General features: G+C 38.9%; 1 protein-coding gene across 2 annotated transcripts in view; it reads left to right on the forward strand.

Annotated features, from left to right (window-relative positions):
* Positions 1 to 1252: 1252 nt before the first annotated feature.
* HDAC9 (histone deacetylase 9) overlaps positions 1253 to 23247 on the forward strand; it is a 445270-nt gene continuing 423275 nt past the window's right edge. For both annotated transcript variants that reach the window (XM_059818316.1, XM_059818317.1), the window contains exons 1-2: positions 1253 to 1271; positions 3998 to 4110. In XM_059818316.1, coding sequence (XP_059674299.1) covers positions 4092 to 4110 — 19 coding nt within the window. In that variant the 5' untranslated portion in view covers positions 1253 to 1271; positions 3998 to 4091. The remainder of the gene's footprint in view (positions 1272 to 3997; positions 4111 to 23247) is intronic.

The following is a 23247-nucleotide window of genomic DNA, read 5'->3' on the forward strand; positions in this document are numbered from 1 at the left end:
CAAATTTTGAAGGTTCATATAAGGTTAGAAGGCTTGGATTTGGCACTCTGGATTTGGCTTATGTGGGTGAAATTAATTTTAGTAAAAGTTCGCAGTAATTTGTGTTCCAGTCTTTATATTGCCATGCTTTTTTTTTTAAAGGTCTTCAGCTTGATCTCTTTTTTTCCCTCTGATTTTCATTTTATACAGTATGAATACTCATTCAAAATTTTTGTGTAAAATATCAGTAATTTGGAAGAAGTGGGGTTTTTTTTAACCATCAAGTTTTTCATGCCCTGTAGAGAAAAACTGTTGGTGGGTTTATTTATTTATTTTTTATTGTTTTAACTTTTCACATTTGTTTTAGTTGTACTTTTTACTAAACTGCTTGTTGGACAACAGAATTTGTACTGATACTGACAGCTGTTTTAGATGCTTAGTTTTTTAACACACAAGCTGTTATGAGGAGAAGTGATTACTGTTTCTTTCTTGTGACACTTGAGGTGAATGCCCTACAGGATTTTGATCTCAAGTACAAGACAACAATTCTGTTGATAAGTAACTGAAAGCTATTTTAAAACATATCCAGCAGAGAATAAACTAGATGTGTTATTAGGGGTGCCAACCTGTCATGTTCAGAATTTAGTGAAATGTATTCTATATTTTTATTCATGAAATCTTTGCTTAATAATTTTCTAAACCCCTGTACAAATAGAGATATTTTGGACTTGGGTAAAAAATCCTCCTGGAAGAGGAAGATCTGGAAGATACCTTCAGGGTGTAGTTTTGAAAAACGTGTGTTTATGGATTAATTTCAAAAGTGCTCATGAAAAATTCATCTTGGAGAAGGGGGAAATAGGAGTAGAAATATCTATTTCATCTGAATTCTCTTAATTTGTATTCACTGCATCCTATTTCGGAAACCTAATTCCCAAAATAGTTTTGAAGTATAGGTGCAAGATGGAAAAAAGATATTCAGTGAATGTACTCTTGGACAGCATAGTGAGGGATGACAGTTTAAAGGAATGGTATTAACTTGGAATGCTTACTTTTGTTTGAAAATGTTGCACCTATTTGTAGTCATGAGAAACAAGCTTTATGGTGGCCACTGGGCATGAAGACCTACATTCCATCTTGTGCTGTTCTTCTGTAGGAGTTTCAAAGCAGCATCAATCCTTGGAGCACGTGAACTACTGAATTCCCTTTGAAGAAAAAGGAGCAGGTTCATTCTTCCTGGGTGAGCAAATGCAAGTCACTGATGAGCAGCATCACCGCCAGTGATATATCTGAAGGTAGATGCTAATTTGCTGTATATTGTACTATAGCCTAATATGTCAAGTTGATAACTGGGTTAATGAGCTATCATCCAGTTAAAGTGGATTGCCTTAGTCTATACTGAGTCCCGGAGTCACTTGCTGTACCTTAGTTATCTTCAAGATTTGACTGATCAGGAGCTGTGTGCTGTTTTTCGTTTGTGGAGGTGGAGTGTAAATGCATCTCCCAAGGACCACAGTACCCTGCATAAAATTGTAATGTGCTGTAGCCAGTGCTATGCTTTTTTCCTTTGGTTCAACATCAAAAAATACGTGGCATTACAGTTCATACCGTCTAATTTACACTATGACATTCCTTCAGTAAACGGAAAGAAATTAAGCATGTCAGCTTATCAGTAGAAGTCTACTTGAATGAGAGTGTCTGTGTTGTGGATGTAATTCTGCATATGATGATGTGGAATTTTTTATGGTTCTAAATGTGAGTTTTGACAATATGAGCCTTGTATCATATTTGCAAGGAGCTGTTAAAACTGAACCTGAACAACAACATTCAGCTACTGAAAGCTTTACATTTACAAGAAATATATGGAAATAGAGTATCAGGCAGGATGCCAACCTCCAGTTCATAAAATATAAGACTACCAGTGCAGTTGAATTTACAAAATTCCTTAACAGAAGTCTTTTTATGGGGATACCAGCAGAATGCTTTCTTATATGGGAGTTATTCTCAGTAGGTTTAACAGCAATGAATATTCAGCGCTGATGCCGTCTGTGGTGATCTTGAAAGGGAAAAATCCTTAACTTCTGCATCATGTAATCACAGAGTAGCTGAGATTGGAAGGGACCTCCGGAGATACTTAGACCACCCTCTCCGCACATCTGGATCAACTGCAGCAGGTTACCCAAGACTGTGTACAATCTGCAAGGATGGATACTCAACAAACTCACTGGGCAGCCTGTTCCTGAGGTGTTTGGCCTCACTAACAGTGAAAAAGTGCCATCTAATGTTTAAATGGAATTTCCCATATTTGTGCTTGTGCACGCTACCTCTTACTGTGTCATAAGGCATCACTGAGAATAGCCTGGCTCTGTCTTCTTCACTGCTTTTTACATAGCTGCTCTGTGATGGAGTTTAAATCTCTACTGAAAATTCACTCTAGTAACGTCCATACTTACGCTATAATATCCATTACTTTGTGAGATATCACATAGTCACAGCTGAGGCTGGATACTGAATGAATGGATGTTAGATTCACTGTAAAATGGTTTTCATTATCCGTGTAGCTGCTCTCTGAAATTAAATAATAATCTTAGTACTTGGCTAGCCTGAATTGTGCATTTCTTGTACTTATATTGGCAAATCTTGGAGCTATATGGAGAAGTAACTCGCCTGCCTCAATCAAGGTAAGGATGTGCCCAAATAGAGGTTTTGGATTAGATTAACAGTAGAGTCTGTTCAGTTTAATGGTGGTTCCATCTGATATTTGGTGAAATCTGATGCGTGAGGTAAGCAACGGAAAGTAGTTAGGGTTTTCATGAAATATCATGAATTTTGGTTTTACAGATGCTGTCTGCTGCAGTATTAGATGTGTCCAAATATCATGCCTGTTTGAGCAAGCTGCTTTAGTGGGCATGAAAGCAGAAGTTACTTATCTAAATGTGTGATTTCCCTTTCTTGAACTATAATGATGCTAAACTTAAATGATTATACTTGTTTAAAATATAATTTACTATCTGAAATTTGGCTGAGCTCAGCTTGAAACTAAATGTGCAGTTGGTGGTTTAAAAAAAGTGGCAAAAGCTGCTAAAATATTCAGCACTAAGAATATCTTTGACTACTTAGATGCTTCAGGAGCAGTGGCTGAATAGGATAGTCACAGTTGTTGTAATGCACTACAACCTTCTCCTCTCTCCTATTATGCTGTTTATATCATGCCTGAATGGAAATATATTTTAGTTTCCTGAAAGCCTCTTCTCTGCGGCTTTAAACTTTTCAGCAGATGGGAATATTAGAGGAACACACTTGCCTCTGCTTCTGCATTGAACTAAGAATGCCACAAGACTGTGAAAAGATTCAAGCAAATTGCAGAACCTTCCTTGCCTTGCTCTCGAGCAGCCCACGCTATTAGCAACTATCTTGGTGGTGTCAGAGATGTCATTAGCTAGTAGTGGGAGATCCATTCAACTATGCTAATTATTTCAACAAGTTCTATTCGGAATTATGTAAACATTGGAGATGAAGGAAATAGTAGATATTCCAGAAGGGCTTTTGAATGCAGATCTGTTTCTGCACATTCATGTTTCAATGCTGACTGCAAATGCCTACAGTAAAAGCAAAACTATGAATTGGCCACTGCTTAGCCATAAGGATATAATCCAGCTATTTCTTCCTCAATTCTCTCAAACTCCAGTTCATGTAATTCCCTGATCTTAGTGGAAAGAGAAGGGACCAGTTAATCCTTTCCTTTCGAACACTGTTATGTGACTATAGATGGGATGTAATGGAAACTTGTATCTGAGTCTGGACTACCCTGAAGCTTGAGGATTTTTAGCTTTAGTCTTGTTTTCAGTGGTCATCAGCTCTTGAATTTACAGCAAAAATGTACATGAAAGAATGAACCTTTAGTTTCAGAAAGATTTCAAATGTTCTTCAGTTTCAATGTGGTTGACATAACTATCATCTCTTGAAAAATAGTGTGCTGCTAACGTATGGGTCAAAGGTGTTTTTTCTTTATTTTGTTTAGATTCTTCCCACTTCTGGAAGAACCTCAAAATCTGAAAAACTTCTGCCACAGTTTGGCTTAACACTGTCAACAAATTACCGTTCCATCAAGAGCAATGAGCTCCACAACACCAGGTCAGTTTTTTTGTTTATTTTTATACCTCACTCCTGCAGAACACTGTCCTCTATTAGGATGTACAGACTTCTTTGTGTTGATGCTGTAGATTTGGCAAGTGACTGATATGCCAGCTGCACTTCAGAAGATACAACTGTCTTATAAAACAGGATAAAGGCTGTACAGGCAAAAAAGGCTATTTTGGGGATACCTTATCTCAGCTGAATTATAAAGCTGGTATAATCCTAAAGTGCTTTTAAAACTTTTTTGTAGATTTTATTAAGAAACGGAATAATCATGTTTGGACATGAATAGGTATCTTAAAACATTTTAATTCTTAATATTTGTATTTAATCATTAAATTATTATCTGCCTTTGCACTATTGCCTTGTTTAAAAAAAGTGCAAATGGTATTCTGTTATTTTTCTTTTAGCTCTAAAGTCATGTTTGCCTGCATTGGGCATTCTCTGTAGAGCTTTCTCCTTCAAGGATATGTAATTAACAATGGTCTCTGAACCTGCTTATCTGATACCTGCAAAATGAGTTACTTCAGGTTCACCTGATAAAAAGTAGCTGTACCCACTGTTCAAATTTTCAAAGAAACAGAATACTACATTTGGAACATGCCTTGACTTCAGTTCTTTTGAGGAGTTAGAGTCCCCAATTCAAATCTGTGCAGCGTCCCATATGGTTCGCACTTTGTTCACCCACACTTGAAGTATCTATTTCTAGTACTGTTGGTAAAATAACCCTTTACAGGTGGCTTATTTTATGACTGCTTTGGTTTTGTGCAAACAGCCTATAAAAGCATCAGGGAAAACACTATGATAGTGAGCTGTATTTATCTGCTAGATGCCCTATCTCATAGAAATGTAATTTAGTGAGGATTTTTTGAGAATTGTTGATTGTAGTGTTGAAAACTGGCAATAACTGCTTTTACATTAAATGGAGTCAAGCATAGCTGGGTTTCATACTCGGCCTCTTTTTCTAACAGTGCAATTTAGTGCATGCAGTGAACTATCCATACAAAGCAAGATGGGGCAGCCAGCAGAAAGGCATGTCTTTGTTTTATCTGTATCACAGTGGTGACTAATATGAAATAATCTTGTACTTTACTAAACATGCAGTTCGAATACCAAGATACTCCCAACTGATGGCGTATCTTTCTAACGTTTCTTATCTTGCATTAGATATGGTCTGCAGAAATAGCTGAAATGAAATTGGCTCTCACAAAAAGAAAGTAAATTTTCCAATACTCTTATAGGTATGAAAAACATATTGTAAATATGCATTCATGTTTGCTGTCTTTCCAAATCCACTAAAGAAGAAACATTCAATATAATCAGATTACCTGTAAAGGTATTTAGACACTTCAGAAACATTGCTTTCAGTAGGAGTTAGATGCCTAAATATCTTTAAATCTAGTCCTTGGTGTCCCCCATCATTAGAGTTTGCCTGTGAAAAAGTCCAAGCTGCTTCACCAACTGTGTCAAAACACCTCTGTGGCACATGCAGAGTTGCAATATTCAAGGGCAAGATCACCCATGGGATCTTAAGTTTTTCTTCCCTCAGTGAAAGGGAAATGAGGCAGGATTTATTTGGACTTCAGTCTCGCATCCTGCTTGAAGTAAATGCTCTGGGCTAAAGGAGGATGAGTGTCTCCTTGTGGCATCTCTTCTGTCCCCCAATCGAGGGAGCCAGAGATGGGTTTTTTTTGTAGTGTTCTGTCACCTTTTGGCAGTCATTCAAATTTCTGCTTTCAGTGCAGTCACTGTAATAGACTTGTAGGGAATAGAGTGGTAGGAAAGGCCTCCCATTTCTATGAGCAGTTAACACTTGATTATTAGAATTTTTTAGAAGACCAAAATTGCTGCATTTTCTTATTGCACCCATAGTAACTGAGTTCCCCCTTCCCAGTCCTTTTCAAGCATGCATATTTATTCATATGTCGCCAATATGTCGTTGTTCCATGCAGTTTTTATTGCTTCTTTTTCTTTCTCCTGGAGTTTGTTTTTATGAAGGTGAACTTTGACATGAAGAAATAGAAGGGCAGTTTCATCCAGCTTCTAACTTGAGGTTAGAAATATATACTAAGATAGACTTTCACTTGTAAGACACTGCAGTAGTTGAGCAAGTATCTCTAGTATTCCAAAAGAAAAATTAATTGGATTGGCACTGGCATGAGCAGCTTGTAACTGTGATGGTTAGCCTGTGGAAGGCAGTTCTTGCATTTATGGCACATAGTTTAAATGGCAAAAGCCTGCTGGAGCTGTGTCTAATAGTGTTAGAGTGGGGGGTTTTGTGCTCTTGCTTTTTTACTCCTGAGAATCTTGTGCTTCTTCAGGGAATAGGTTGCTGTATTTAGTTACAGCCAGTGGTTAGGGCAGTTTAAAATAATTTCAAAGTAGGAAACTTTAAACATTTCCATTTAATACAGACACTATTTAAAAACACTCTTTTTCTATTGTGCAATACCAGGATGCTACCTCATTTGAATACCAATCTGAGTCTGAATATGTAAGACCCCTGAAAATTTCCATAATAAATTGTAAATATCAGTATTTTAGGTCATGGTTGTAGGTAGTTGTATTTTTTCGTTTTACAAGTTATCTAGCCCACATTATATATATAGCTTGTGTATGTACATTCATACATGCTGTTTGCTCAGGAGAAAAGTGTGCTTTAAAAAACACACAAAGAAAGAAAGCAAGAGGCAAACTGGTAAAGCAGTGCTAGTCTGTAGATGAGTGGTATAGGCCAGCCCACTTGATGGATGGCTTGTTCTGTCAATGAAAAAATTCTGAAATGCTGTAGAAAGCTTCAAGTATTGTGTGCTATGCTAAATTTCTCTGTATTTTTACAATGTGATATGCTAAGTGGAGGAAATACTTACTTCTTTAGAATTGCTTTCCCTTCATAACTAAATTGTCAGAAAGTCCATTGAAAGACCCAATGTGGAACAAGCAAGAATTATGCATGTTTTATTCAAATATTATCTGAGGAACCTCTTTGGATAGGATTTGTTCGCAGCACCAATGCACATAAGTATTTCCTTACACTGTATGATGCAATGAACAGGTTTCCAGTGTAGCAACATCTACTTGCAACAACAGTGTAACCTATTAAATTGATCTCAACTCTTTGAACCCTAAGGGACCAGGCTGTTGCTAATCTGTAGAGCTCTAAAGTACTGAATCCCAACAGGGGAAGGTGCTGATGTTTGGTTGTTTGCTTTGCTTGTTATAAATCGTAAGATCATTAAGGAAATGTTTACATCCTGTTGCCATTGCATGTTCTGAACTGATCTGTGTGCATAAAAAGCATTGGACAGAAAAAGAAAATAGTTATTTGCTCTTATAGGGAATAGTTAACCTATTGTTTTGGGAGAGGTTTTTTTTTAAAATACTAAAAATACTAACTCACCCAGTGGTGAGTTAATGCTCACAGATGTATTTTGGAATTATTTGGCTCTAACTGTCTAATACTATGAAGTATATCTTCCGTTAACATGGTGGTGTGGTTGGGCCTTGTGTCTGTTGTGTGCCTACCAGCTCAGTTTCCAAGGATTCCAACATTGCAAAGGCTGTTACTCTTCTGAACAGAAGATCACTTCATTTAAAGCATGTGTTGATTTAATACAGTACTTCTTACCCAGATTTTTTCAAAGAAAACCAGCACCTATGGGGAAGGATGGACTATAAATATTTCCATAAAGATAAAGATCATGACAACCCTAGGTTTTCATTTTGTACCCTGAGAAGGGGAGTAAGTCCAGAGAGATCTCATCTCTTCTCCCCTTTCCCTCCCCTCTCACCCAGATCTTTCAGATTTTGTGCTTTGCTTTTTACCTTGAAATTAGAAGTAACATTGGAATAGTTAAATTAATTAAATTGTGTTAAAAAACCAAATCAAAACACCAAAACCCCTAAAGTTGTTAATGGAATCACTTGAGGTAGAATAATTTCTGTTAGTGAAGAGGGGTAAGTAATATTAATAGATGATACTAATAGATGATGAAGAAAGGAAGATACCTGGAACTCTAAACTGCCAAGCCAGTTTCTAGATGCTACAACCTATTGCTAAATGGGCATCATTTAGTATCACAGTCCCCCTCTGTGAGAACACATACCCAGTTTATCCAGTTTCTTCCTTTTACTATTGCAAACAGATGAAATGCTGCTGTGGAAAGCTGGTCATTGATTAGAGTGAGAGAACTTGCCTGTATCAGAAACAGCATCACCAGCAGGAGTAGGGAGGTGATCGTGCCCCTGTACTCGGCACTGGTGAGGCCGCACCTCGAATCCTGTGTTCAGTTTTGGGCCCCTCACTACAAGAAGGACATTGAGGTGCTGGAGCGTGTCCAGAGAAGGGTGATGAAGCTGGTGAGGGGTCTGGAGCACAAGTCTTATGAGGAGCGGCTGAGGGAACTGGGGTTATTCAGTCTGGAGAAGAGGAGGCTGAGGGGAGACCTTATCGCTCTCTACAATTACCTGAAAGGGGGTTGCAGAGAGGTGGGTGCTGGTCTCTTCTCCCAAGTGACTAGCAACAGGACAAGGGGCAATGGCCTCAAGTTGCGCCAGGGGAGGTTTAGGCTGAGTACTAGGAAAACTTTCTTTACTGAGAGAGTGGTGAAGCATTGGAACAGGCTGCCCAGGGAGGTGGTGGAGTCACCATCACTGGAGGTGTTCAAGGAATGTGTGGACGTGGCATTGTGGGACATGGTTTAATGGGCATGGTGGTGTTGGTTGATGGTTGGACTTGATGATCTTGCAGGTCTTTTCCAACCATAGTGATTCTGTGATTCTGTGAAACTTTTCAGCGTCCTGGGGATCGTGCTAGTTTTCAAAAGCATAATGATGTGTGCCTGCTGCTGGGATGAAGTTCAAAAAGTGTACAGTTTACTTACTTGCACCTAGGTGAAATCAGCTTTTTCATATACCTGTAATTACTGAATTAAAATCCTGGTCCGATACATAATATTTTGGAAATCCCTGTTCAACTTCTTTCTGCTCTTCAAAAACATGGCTTATTTTTCCAGGTCCTTGGTATCTTGTAAGAGCTGCCTGTTGCTGTAGTTAATTGGAAAGTGATTTTTCTTTTCTTAATAAACTGAGTGGGAAGAGAGAGGAGCCATGTGCTGAATTCTGCCAGTTCCTACTTTTGGATCATTTTCTGTCATTTTGATTCTGAATTTCTTTAACAGGCGTTTGTTTGTTCCTCTTGAGGAATAGCTTGTCTTCCTTCCTGCAAAGCTGACTCCCCCTGGTTTCTTATTCTGCTTTGCTCCGCTTTTCCATAAATCATTTTCCTCATATTAGTAAAGACTAAGTATAGTATAGAAGAATAGAAAATGCTACAAAATGGTATTTCCACTACTGTTTTAAAATTAGTATGCAGTGAAAGCTTACATTGCAGTCCAGTAACTATGTCTGAACCAGCAGTAGATGCCATGAACAGATGAATATTTTGATGAATGATCATGTAGGTAGTTACTCTAAAATATATTTTGTCAGTTGTCTTGTAAAAAAAAAAAATTAAGAGAACTTTGAGTCCAAAACAAAGTAGTAAATGAAGTACCAGAAGACTAAAACCTCTCTTCATACAGAAATATGTGTGTTTTGGCAGGTTTTTAAGTTCCATTGAAGCTGAGTGCGTGGATGTTTTTCTGACCTCTGACTGTAGACTGAAGGAATCAAATGCATTTTGTTCCTTGTGTTGACTTTGTGATGACATTTCCTTTGATTAAAAAATATATATAAATAAATTCACGTATAGAAAGGCTGGATTAGACATATGTTTGGTGAATTCACCAGAATTCACTGAATATGGCCCAATAAGTTTCAGGATTAATAGATATGTTATCTATTAATAGAAATCTTATCTATATTGTGGTGTAACACCACAATGTGTGACAGAGTACTGCAGCTCTTTAGGATATCAAAAAGGAAAAAAAAAATCTATGAGCTCAGCCTAATTCAAATGTGTAAAAGAAGGATTGTTCCTGCACCGCACACCCTGCTTTTTTTTAACTTTCAATGTAAAGCATGAGTCAGATGTGCAGCTCAGATTCTTTGACTTCTTGAGTCTCCTTACAGAACTCCAGAATAGCCTCAGTCTGGTAAAAAAAATCTTACTTTTTCTCATATGAAATGTAAAACAAGTTCCTGTTTATAGAATCTCTTTCTGTCTATCTGTATTTTCCTTATAATAGTTTAAACCTGACATCCTTGTCCAGATATTTCTAGGTAAAATCCCAATAATTCACAAACATGGATGAAAAATTTGGATCCAAAATGTGTTCTGCCGCTGGGGATTTAATAAGGCAACCAGATAATGAATAAAATGCTCTGTGCATTCATTAGATAAGAAAGCAACATCTTTTTCACTTGCTAGTAATAAAGTTTGTAAATACATTGAGTTACTTCGTATGGTCTTTTCCTTTTAGAAGTAATTTACACCATTTACCATTAAAATTGATAATCCAAGTATTAAAGTTGCATGGTCCTGCTCTCATTTGTGCGTTTACATTTGTGCATCTTCATGGAGGTCTGTCATTTTGTGTGATAACTCTTCAAGTTTTAAGTAAATAAATAATGACAACACAAGTCATCTAGCCAGCCTAGGGGGATTAGTTACTACTTTCTGCAAATTCAGGTTAACTGAAGAAAACAAGTCTGAAGAGTGTTTTTGATATAACTTTGACTGTGGTGCTTTGACAAGATACTTGCATACAAACTTTAACATATGCATACATGACAAATTTTTGTCTCTTCAAACAGGTACTGTGCTTGAAAATTACAACTGTATTTCTTTTTCCTTTCAGGAAGCACTTGTTTTGGTCTGGGACTTTGTCTTTCAACATAACCGCGGTGTTGTTCTGTATAGCCAAAGCACAAGTCTTACTTTTTTGAGCAGTAGCACTTTAACAGCTAAATTAGCTCTCTGAGAATAAATCTTGAAGTTTTTTTTATTTCAATATGGTTTATAAAGCTTTTAAAGATTCTTCGGAATGGCTTTTTTTTAATTAGAGGTGCAAAGTTTTTCTCATTTTAATTTATTCTCAGTGTTCACTTAGACACTTAAAACATGGACCTCTAGAAACAGCAATCAAATTTATTGTCCATCGACAAAACACAGTATTTCACTGTCCTTTCAGAGTTACCAGAATTTTTACTTTGATTAGTTCATTAAACCAAGATGACACAGTTACACTTTCACTGGAGTCTAGTGAACAAGCCCAGCTAAACTTAATTTAAATCAATGTGGCAATATAAATTGAATAAATTAACCACATAGTCATGCTTAACATCTTCAGGATCATTACTTCAATGGCTTTTGGCTCCCCAGCTAGTGTGCTTTGGTATATCCTGAAAAAACAGAGTTTACTCACAGAAAATAATTCACGTGGACTAACACTGTTCTAAGAAAAAAGTTTTCAAACAAATGGTTAATGTTTTTGATGCTAGAAAGCTTGTTTGATAAAGATAATTGTTGAGGAATATAATTAGACTTCTGTGGTATGTGACAATCTGTTAAAAATAACACTATCCAAAATCATTACAGCATCAAGTGAAATAAAACTGGCTAACAGACCTCAGAAAGCATTGTACATAGGGAAAATTGTTATCCCCTGAAGGTTCTCCTAGTAGATTTCTGTAGGAATTTATTATTAATTTAACATTATTCAGTATTTTTGTCAGTTACCTAGAGGAAAAGAAATATTAATTCTGGTAAAGCTAAGATCAGTTATACTGGAATAAATTTGGTTATATATGAGGTTGTATAATCCCACTTGATAAAGTAAATTCTTTTGAAAAATATGCATTTTAATCAAATAAGTCACAAAGAATGTAGCACTTGAGAATCATAGACTATTGATTAGAAGAGACCTCTAGAGGTCTTTTAGGGCCATTGCCAACACCAGATCAGGTTAGGCATGGTGTTGTCGAGATAAGTCTTGAAACCCTCGAGGGCTGGAGATCTGCAGAGCTTCCCTGGGCATCTTGCTCGACTACTGTGCTGTCTTCCTGGTGAGAAGCCTGAGTCTCCAAGTTAGAATTTGTGGCCGTTGAGCCTTTCACTGCCATCTAACAGCACTGCGAAAAATGTGCCTGCATGATCTTTGTAACTTCTCTCCAAGTAGTTGCAGGCTGTTCTTAAACCATGACCTTAGTTGTCTTCTCGCCAAACTAAACAAGCTCTGCTTTCTCAGCTTCTCCTCATAGGTCGTGTGCTCTAGGGCCCTGACTTGACAGTCCTCTCTTGACAACTATCCACTATCAGTTTTTCACTGTCTATCTATACACAGGAATGCTTGATTATGGCTTGTAAGTCATGATAAACACCCCGAATCACGAAAAGGGAAGCTAGTACCCTACGGTAGCTAATAAAGCACACAGGCTTCGTTATCCCATGGGAGCTGAATGCTGAGGGTAAGTAATGCTCCTGCTTTGGTGGCCAGATCCAGTGATGGGGATGGAGTAAAGAGAAGCTTTGTATTAATCAGGAATTAATATGTCTTGGTTTCCTTTTCAACACAGAAAAGAGATGTTGCTAAGGTCAAGCAAAACTTTTTCTTCAGCCTCCATTTAGTCTAAGTGAACAAAGCTGTTCTTGGAGTACTGGTTCTAATTCTGATAGCGGCACTTCAAAAAGGGCTTCGAAGAAGAGTTTACAGAAATAATATACCTTACTGAAAGAAGCTTCAGGAATTCAGTCTGTCTCTTAACCTTCATCAAAAGAAAACAATGTGATTGATGCTTCTTTTTATATATATACGAGTGCCTATGTGCAAAAGATTTCTGGTACATAAGATGCTTACACGTAACAGTAAGTTTTAATGGTATCTTGTGGCAGGAGGCTGAAGCTAGACAAATTCAGATTAGAAATGGGGCTCCTTTTTTCAGCAGTGTTGGTAATTAACCATTGGAATATGCTGGATAATGATGGGGGCCTAATTCCTCATGTGGCTCATCCTTACAAGCTATAAATCCCAACAGCCACCTAGAAGTTGCTTCAATTCTCACTGAATATATGACAAAATATTCATGTGTTTTTACTGAATAGAAGTCTGCCATCAGTCTGACTAAGTTTGGAAAGCCTCCAGACTTGGAAGTTTGGATTCCAGTCTCCCAGGAAATACTTAACTAACTCTGTTTCTACTACTTTATTGCCTGTAATCCTAAATTCATTGTGCTTGCCGGAAGCTTACGCAATGGGAGCATCCTGCCTTGCCTTAGAAAAGGTTGGCTTCACTTGATGCAAAGTCTTCAGTGTAAACTGTAAAACCTTCCCCAGGTGTATGAATTTGCTCTGGGAACAAAAATACTGTGTAATGCCAAATAGAGTCAGGATCTGAAGCAGCTCAACTAAAGAAAATGTCCCTGCTGCATCCAATTTCAGCAGGTGCCATGCATCATCCTGTGCTCCAATTCCACATGGCCCAGGGCCTAGATTTTTTTCTTTTTTTGGGGCAATCACTAGCGTCTTTGAACTTCCTACCTATATAGCTGGACTGTCATATGGTCCAAGGAGTACTTTGTATGTGCCGAGTTTGAGAAATCCTAATGCCTTGGTGGGTGGAGCATTCCTGGCTAAGTGCAGTGTCTGCGTCTATTATTCATGTTCCTTTTTTCCTTTTTTTTTTCTTTTCATTTTTTCTTCTTCCCCCCTAGCATCTGAATTTGATTGTTAGTCTTGGCATACCCAATAATCTGTTGGGTCTTCTACATCTTCTACAAACATTGTTTGCATCAGTGTACTGTCTAGCATGCTGTTTGGGAGGCAGTTTGGGGTGTTGCTTTCTTTAAAAGACGTAATTAATATCTCTCGGAGGATATAAAGTAAAGTTTGGGGTCTCCAGGTGCTTCTTTGCCATATTGTATTTGGCAGGTGAGTTGCTTTCCTAATTTCTGTGTCTATCAATCCTCACATTTCAATTTGGAGAATTGCTTTTGCGGTATCCAGATAAACAACAAAAAAATCCTTTTCCGATGTCATTATTAGCAGGGTTCTTTATATCTGAAAACACGAGTAGTGTGGAAGATGTTCGTGGTTCCCTGCATCGCTGCAAACTCATTTTACCTCCTGAGTGATTTTACTCATCAGGTAGCAGTTTCATTTCAATCACTTACTAAATGATTCAGTGTCAAGACTCATTGCTGTGTGTCTGTCTTAGTGTGGGGATGAGGCAGGACAGACTCACCTCTAGGGTAGGCGAGCAGGTGGGAGACTATGAGCAGAGGAACTGCATGATTCAAAAAGCCACTGAGGGGAGGTTACATTTTGAGAATTACTTTTTCAGTGGCAGTGCCAGTATAAGCAGCTCTGGTGACTGCCTGCTGGTTGTTCTTGCTCTTCTCATTGACTGCTCAGTCATGCCAGGTATATTTATTTGTGTGGCCACAGGATGAAACAGAGTTGGGAACTGGTCCAGGCTCAGCTGTTCCTGAGAAAAAAAGCGTTGTTTTTAGCCTGGATTGGTTCCTCATTGTGGTTTACTACATAGCCACACAATCAATGGTATTGGCAGGGTGAGGAAGGAAGAGGGAAGAGAAGAGTGTGTTTAACTCATGTACTACCTTTGAAAGAAACGATCATGAGTGATCACTGAGCAGGAGAAGCATGGTCAGCCTTCAGAACTGTGGCATTACCTAGCCCTAGGTAAAGCTGGAGAGAAATACTAAGGACTTCTTCACGAATTTTTACTTTACTGGTAATTTCTGGTTTCCAAATATTAAGTGTTCCCAGTTCTGTCCCTGCAGAATTTGGAGGCTCAGTGAACATTTTTGTTTTTCAGCTCTATAGCTGAAAGAAATGACCAACAAGGTCACATCATCTGTCATGCAACGCACCACTTTTAAAGTGATATTTCAGTATCTGACTGCCAGGCGTTCTTTCATATTTATTAAGATATATGCAACACAAAGCAGTTAGAAGTATGTGAAATACGCTTTGGTGAAAGTTCATGCAATTAATATTTCCCTGTATGAATTTATAATACCTACATTTTTTTGTCATGTTCAGTTTCTAAAATGTTACATTATACAGAAAGTTAAATAAGGCACCATGAAAAAAAAGCTTTCTTTTCTTTTCTTCATTTGTTGCATTAACTGCATGAACGTTGATTATATTGAATACCCTAAGAAAGGCATGTTTGCCAACTTTTTTTTTTCCCCACCCACACACCGCCTCCTAATTTTGTCTCTAGCAGCCCAGATGTGTTTCTGCAGAATAAGTGTTTCTGCAGTGATAATTATAACACTTATAACAGGTAATTTGCAGATTAGGTAACTCACAAAAAGCAGGGCTATTTTGCAGCACCTTAATTTTGAAGCTGGTGACAATTTCAGAACTTCATTACAAAGTCTAAAATACTATAGTGTGTGGAATATCTTAATCTAGAAATTAAGTACTGCTTTGTAGCATTTAGCAAATGAAGGTCTAAAGGGACCTCAAGGTATGATTTAAATCGGATGGTGGGGGACAGACTTGAGACAATGATGTGCACGTTATGGGGTGAATCCGAGTTCTGCTGAACCAATGAAACTCATGGTTTGAACCTGCCTCAGAGCATATTTTAAAAAAAAAAAAAATCATCATCTCTAAGAAGACTAGATAAATGCTTTTCTTAAAAGCTAACAATACAATGAGTTCCACAGTCCCCCTTGATGACCTGTTTCTATGTATGATTACACTAACATAAGGTTCCTATTCTTTCTATTTCTATGAGTTATATCTATTTCTGTTTAACATTGCAGTTTAGATACGCAGGATTTGTAAACTCTGAGAATTTTGTTCAAAGTTTAATGTGGTCTGAAACAGATTAACACAAAAGATTTTATTTTGGACTGTTGCTCACTGCGGGGAGGATTTTGAACTCTCATAATCCCTAGATAATGCTTTTTTCTTTTTTTTTTTTTCTTAATTTTCTTAGTTATGACAAAGCTGAGCAGCTGTCAGGAGTCCTAGGGTAATGCCTAATTTTGATTAAGACTGTAGTTCTTGGGGCTGTGCTGTGTGGTGTTGGTGTTGTCAACCTCAATGTCTGTTCGAGTTGTGTCTCCCAGAGGTGCTGACCTCTGGCTGGGAATTCTGGCAGAAAGGAAGGCGGCCGGAGACAGTTTCATACAACTCCCATTCATTAAACATGGGATATTTTGAGTTTAAAGTTTTTGGTTTAATGCTTTGGCAGTTCCTGCCAAAGCATGGAGCTATTTTAGTGTTTCTGAATTCCTATCCAAAGTGCCCTGTGTTACGAATTGTAGTTAACATCTGTTTGATCTGAAGACCTGAGAACTAGTAATCATTGCCATCCTATTTTCCCTCCCCTCACTTGTTCAACGTTGTTCTTCTAGGGTAGCATTTGCTAGTGTTTCTTTCCAGTCTTCTCTTTACTACATTGTAAAAACCCATTTCTTTAACCTTTTCTCATAGATCACTCTTTTAAATCTCTTTATATTTTCAGTTTCCTCTTAGATTCTTAAGGTGCCACCTGGAAGTGTGTATTATTTTCTGGGTGATGGTACTGAAACACCTTGCATCTCTTGCACCTTCCACTGTTAGTGATGTTTTGGCGAGTTGCCTGTTCTTTGAACAGCTTTCGACTGTTGACTAATTTAATTTTTAGCACACTATTGCAGAAGGGAGATCAAGGTTATTTACCCACCCTTGTATTCTTTGTTTCATTTTTCTGGGATTTGTTCCTTGGTTTTTTGCTTTGGGTTTTTTTTTAATTTTTGCTTTCTTCCACAAATTTATTTCTTTACATTTGCTTTTGCATGTAATTTTATTTATTTTGGGCTTTCCCCCCAGTTTATTAAGGTAAGTAGAATTCTAATCCTCTTTTCTAAAGTGCCTGTAACTCTCCCAACTTGCTTTTATCTGCAGATGTTGTACGCTCTTTGAGTCATTCCGTTTAGGTTTAAACCGCACAGTGTTCTCTGTATTTGCTCCATCCAAGACAACTTTCATCTTTCCAAAGTTCTTTCATAATAGTTGATTCTTTAAGCCCTCTCTAAAGGGTTCTTTATGCTAAGAAATTTAATTTCTCCATAGTGTCACTCCAAAGCAGTGGTTTGTCTGACCTTGATACTTGATACTACATCAGAAACTGTATGTAGAAAGTAAAAACTAAAGGAAAATTTCTGTTGTATAGAAGTAAAATTATGCAAGTAATTACTGCTTATTACTCTCTCATTGCTTAGTAACCCTCAATTTGCAGACATAGTCACTCTCGAGTGTCTGGATTATGGATTAACCAGGTTCTGTGCCCCTCAGTACTTGATTATAGGACATTGCTATGGAATGAGTGACGTAGATGACAACTGCTCACACATGCCTTCCTCTATGTACTGCTGTATAAGGCTGTATCTGTGCTGTGCAGAAATTAGTTTACAGGTTTTTCAAAACTGAATTTCTGTATCATCCATTTATCCAAGTTTCATGTTGTCTGTGTTCTTGATTATTCCTTCATTGGGTAATGGAGAATTATCTGACATGAGTGGGAAATTCTCGAAGGATTACTGATCTGGGGTGTGGTAGAGGAAAAAGACGTTTTCTGTAAGTATGGAGACCTGTGAGTTATCGTGTATGTTCTGTGTACTGTGACTCACATCAGTTGCGACTCAGAGCAGGGAAAAAGATATGTTAACTGTTTCAGGAAACGGTCAGCTCTGACTCAGGAACAGCATTAGCAATCCTTTGTCTAGCTAGAACATGCAGCCAGTGTACTGTCTGTGTTTAACCAGATCTCCTTGTTAAGAATAGAGGGAGTTGAGTCTCAGTAGTGATGCCAGCACTGTATTTCTAGAGAAGGTAATTAATAGGAAGAAGCACAGCAGAACCCCTGCTTAAAAAAAAAGGGGGGGGGGAAGGGGGCAAAAAGCAAAAAAAGAAGCATAAACCAGTATAAAAAATACAGCTACTCTGTATTTTGAGGCAGTAGCCTGCAATAAAGGCCAGTGCACAATACAGACACTTTAAGCTGCATAAAGAAAACAAACATCAGATATCTTTCACAGCTTCCCCTAAGGTGCTTGCAGCTGTTCCTCTAGCCTTGAAGTGTATTTTTAGTGATTTAAAGTGAATACAGCTCATGTAGATATCCCCAACTCAGCTTTCAGTACTTGCTGTGGGTGCAGAGAGCACTCTTACATTGCTCAAAAGCTGCCTCAGATCCTGATAAATATCCTTTTACTGTATTGAAATATTCAGCAGTTGCCCTAGATGATTTTTTTGTGGACAAATTCACAAGTAAGTGTAAGCTAAGACAGGAAAATCCTGAAATAGCCACTGAGTGCTTTGTCTTTTCTGTTCAGCTATTTTGTGAAGAGTAGAAGAAGGGAGAGAAACTCAAAACATAGTGCTGCTATATGAAATGCTACATCACCTTTCCCCTGTGTTCCTTCGGTGACTTCATGAATGTTTTACCTTTCCAAACTGGTGTATTAGAACATGCCTTTCACGCCGTGTCCTTGGATGCAACTTGAGGGGGTCTACTTGCCCTCCCTCATCAAACGTGCAAGAAAGGTTACTCCTGTGAGCACTCCTTAATCCCTTACCATCCAAGGAATCTGTGATAGGTGACAAATAACGTTTTGATTTCAGTTAGCTAATTAGGAGTACCTGTAGACTTGTGGAGGCACCATTCATTTCTCTGGCAGGGAGACACTAAAAAATGACTGCAGGAGCTGTCTTTGGGGTGCACATCTGTCTATACATGGAAATTTAATGGTATAGTTCTTTCAGTAATAATAAGAAACTCCCCAACCAATCAACTGAATAATGAAACAAAACCAGCATTTGCATGTAGAGGAGGATTAGGAAGAAAGACACTGACACAGTGACTTGAAAGCAACACAGAGAAGGGCAGATACTGAGTGGAGACTTTAAAAGCTGTGGAGGGAGGGAGAGGTAAACACTGGACTTGGCTTAAAAGAATAAGGAACAAGGACATAAGAGAAAAGATATGGAGAGAAGACATATGCAGAAACATAAGAATACATGAGAATAAGTGTGCCTAAAGTGTGGGTAAGGAAAAGAAATTTTTTAAAAGAACTTCCTGGGGAAATAGCCTCCCTTCCCCTTGGCACTGGTCCTCAATGTCACGAGGGAACTGGGACCAGCTTCTCTGGTGCTCTGCATGCCTAGCTGCTGAAATGGAGATTTGTTTCAAAGTTGACTAACACTTTACAGCTAGTCAGTACTTTATGGTGCTGAAAACATTCCCACTGATGGGATTCTAAGGTATTTAGCTGCCACTAGTTTCAAAGTCTGTTATATTGCTGAGGTGGCTCAGCGGATATGGACTGGAAGAGCAAATTCCTTTAATTGCTTGTTAAAGGGATACCTTATTACTTTTGTTTTGTTTTGTATTTTCTTACCTCTGGGAAGTGTTTCTGAAAGCAGTAAAAGCCTTTTACTTTCAGGATTAGTAGTCCTTTCTGTATAACTTTATCCAGAACCAAACTCTGGGAGCATAACCTCTCTAAGAGCACTAGCAGCTCCCTTTGCTAACTCACGCTGGTGCAGCTGCCTGCTTTGGTTTGGAAGAGTAAGGGATCAGAGGTGGAGGAAGTTGCATGTACTGTGCACAGTAGTCTATCCTTGTGAAAGGGTTGTTTTGATGGTACAGGAATGTGCTGGTATTTTACAATCAAAAATCATGTGAAAACACTATGTATGTGTGTGTCTGTCTATAAAAAAACCCCCTGCAAATAGGTTTGCTAATGCTTCCTGGACTTGCAATATCCACTGTTCTGACAGTTTCAGGGCTTTAGTAGCAGCTTTCAGTCATTGTAAATTGTACATTGTTTTCCTGTTCAGAATTAATGTTCTTAGATGGCAAGGACAGTATTTCCACTACCTTATACATGTGGCTGCATAGCATACAGAGATAAGCTGTCTGGGCAGTTTATAGATTCCATATGAAAAAAAAGAGATTTTTCTGGGGAGGGGCTGGGCCAGGAGATTGTACTCTTTTCCTGGGACATGCAACCCAATGTTACTTCTGAAGTAAATTACCCTATTGTCTAGCACCTTCTCCTTCCTGCCGTTCAAGCTCTCCAGAGATGCTTTCTGCAGTCCTGTAAAGAGCCAAGAGGTGGGCAAGGTCACTTTAATTATTACGCATGCTGTTTTATTTAACCATCCATCTATGTTGCACAGTGACTGTGCCACAAGAATTGCACAGAGCTTTTCTTAACTGTAGGCAGTTGTTCATTTATTAATGTAAACACCATGTGCCTTGGATGTGTGAGCCCTAAAAATAAACTTGCAGAGTTAAAAATAGATTTCTGGGAGTACTGAGATGCAGCTTAATCAGAACCAGCTGCAAGCTGTCTAGAAAATGTAAGTTATATGGAGCCAGATGGCTTTTGCCCTTTTTGCTTTAGGCAGCATGTAATTTGGGTAACTACAGCTACAGTAATGTATTTTCCCAGTCAAACTGTTTGATAAACATACTTGTTTCAAACAGACACTTCCAATTAGAGAACCAGTAAGATGTTAATTATTTTAATATTTCTCCACATGGGTAAGCCAAAGGAAGGTTACATAATACGAAACTCAAAATCACTCACAATAACTGCTCACAGCTGTATTTGTCAGGAACGAGATTATGACTATGCATCTTTGTACAACAGGGCTCTTACTCTGGGAACAATCCCACTGAAAGCCAGGGAAGAATGATTTAAATGAAATTAATGGCATAATGATCAGTGGGACTTGTGTGGATTAAGTTTGTAGGGGTAAACCGTTATGCAAAATATAGGAAGTGTGTCAGAATGATACCTGGCAAGTGCACATAAAAACAACAGCCTATATAATTTCAGGAAGGGTTCCTTGCAGCACTTTTGCTTAACTGATGGTATTAAAACCAAAACCTATTCTGGGGCTTGGCAGTTTCCACAATTCACCAGCCTGCTGTTGGCAGCCTATGTTCATGGCTTAGACAGGTGCACTCTTCGCTTGGTAAAAAACTGGCTGGACGGCCGAGCCCAGAGAGTTGTGGTGAATGGAGCGAAATCCAGTTGGTGGCTGGTCACAAGCAGAGTCCCCCAGGGCTCAGTTTTGGGACCGGTCTTGTTTAATGTCTTTATCGATGATCTGGATGAAGGGATTGAGTGCTCCCTCAGCAAGTTTGCAGACGACACCAAGTTGGGCGGGAGTGTTGATGTGCTCGAGGGTAGGGAGGCTCTGCAGAGGGATCTGGACAGGCTGGATGGATGGGCCCAGGCCAATTGTATGAGGTTCAACAAGGCCAAGTGCCGGGTCCTGCACTTGGGTCACAACAACCCCATGCAACGCTACAGGCTTGGGGAAGAGTGGCTGGAAAGCTGCCTGGCAGAAAAGGACCTGGGGGTGTTGATTGACAGCCGGCTGAATATGAGCCAGCAGTGTGCCCAGGTGGCCAAGAAGGCCAACAGCATCCTGGCCTGTATCAGAAACAGTGTGGCCAGCAGGAGTAGGAAGGTGATCGTGCCCCTGTACTCGGTGCTGGTGAGGCCGCACCTCGAATCCTGTGTTCAGTTTTGGGCCCCTCACTACAAGAAGGACATGGAGGTGCTGGAGCGTGTCCAGAGAAGGGTGACGAAGCTGGTGAGGGGTCTGGAGCACAAGTCTTCTGAGGAGCGGCTGAGGGAGCTGGGGTTGTTCAGTCTGGAGAAGAGGAGGCTGAGGGGAGACCTTATCGCTCTCTACAACTACCTGACAGGGGGTTGCAGAGAGGTGGGTGTTGGTCTCTTCTCCCAAGTGACTAGTGACAGGACAAGAGGCAATGGCATCAAGTTGCACTAGGGGAGGTTTAGGCTGGGTATTAGGAAAACTTTCTTTACTGAGAGAGCAGTAACGCATTGGATCAGGCTGCCCAGGGAGGTGGTGGAGTCACCATCCCTGGAGGTGTTCAAGGAACGTGTGGACGTGGCATTGTGGGACATGGTTTAATGGGCATGGTGGTGTTAGTTGATGGTTGGACTTGATGATCTTGCAGGTCTTTTCCAACCATAGTGATTGTGTGATTCTGTGACTGTATTTAGGAGTCTCAGTGACTAGTCTAGGAAGTGGGAAACTGAAGCTCAAGTCTACTTTATTTGACTTGAATCCACCTGGGACAGAGAATTCTGCTTTGATTGAGAGGCTTGGAGGTGAATATGTCAACCTGCAGTATCATCCTAACTCTATTTACAAGGTCTACTGATCTGCATCTGGGGGAGTGTAGTGTGAAATTGCACAGCCTCTGAACCATTCTAGCAGTGTGCATATAAATTGCTATTCAATCTAGTACTTACCTAACTAGACTTATGTTATGATTATGTGAAAACCTGGGGGAAGGAGGTGGAATGTATTTGAGGAAGTAGCCTCTTTTAGGAATTGTCATAAGGAAAGCCAAGCTGTACAAACCCAAAAAGCAATGATCAGGTTTTTAAGCAATGATGTCAGATGAAGACTGCTGTGCAGAAGATCCAGAAATGAGTCTTGGTTTGAGCAAAGGCTTTTGAAAACCAGGATTGATTAAGGTGCCTACTTTACAGGCAGACGATACAAATTACATACAGCTGGCATGAAGCAGTCATATTGAGTGATTAAATGTCTCCACATCCTTCTCCCAACAGTGCTTTACGTTTTCTATGGTAACTGGATTTAGTTAAGATCTTGATGTTCTATTGATGTTTTAGCTTTTTTTAGCCTTAGCGCTATTTGCTTTAATTAAATGAATAATTACATTTGCTGAATGAAATGCCTTTCTCTCCATAAAATTATCTTTACATTCAGTAAGGATTTGTCTTTCTCTGCTTCATCCAATCTCCCAGAATTCCTCAACTTCGATGTCTACCATGCAAATTGTCATCATCTTATAAATTTAAGTCTCCTCTGAGAACCCGCACAAAAATTCTAGCCTGTCTCTGAAGGTAGCAGTAGCTATCTGAACTAGCTCAGTGATGGGTGGGTAAGAGTAACATTTTTTTTTTTCTCTAAATGCTTATATTTAAATGTATCTACAGTGCAAATGTAGCTGAAATTGGTAGTGTGGCATTCTCTGCTTGACTTTTAATTCTTTTGCACCTGTCGTGCTCATGAGTCATGAGATTTTTTTGAACTGCAGGAAGTAGATTAATCAGTCTTTTTGTGGCCTGTAATTTTTTTCATACTAATTGATG

The sequence above is a fragment of the Gavia stellata genome, chromosome 6, assembly GCF_030936135.1.
Source record: "Gavia stellata isolate bGavSte3 chromosome 6, bGavSte3.hap2, whole genome shotgun sequence".
NCBI lineage: Eukaryota > Metazoa > Chordata > Aves > Gaviiformes > Gaviidae > Gavia > Gavia stellata.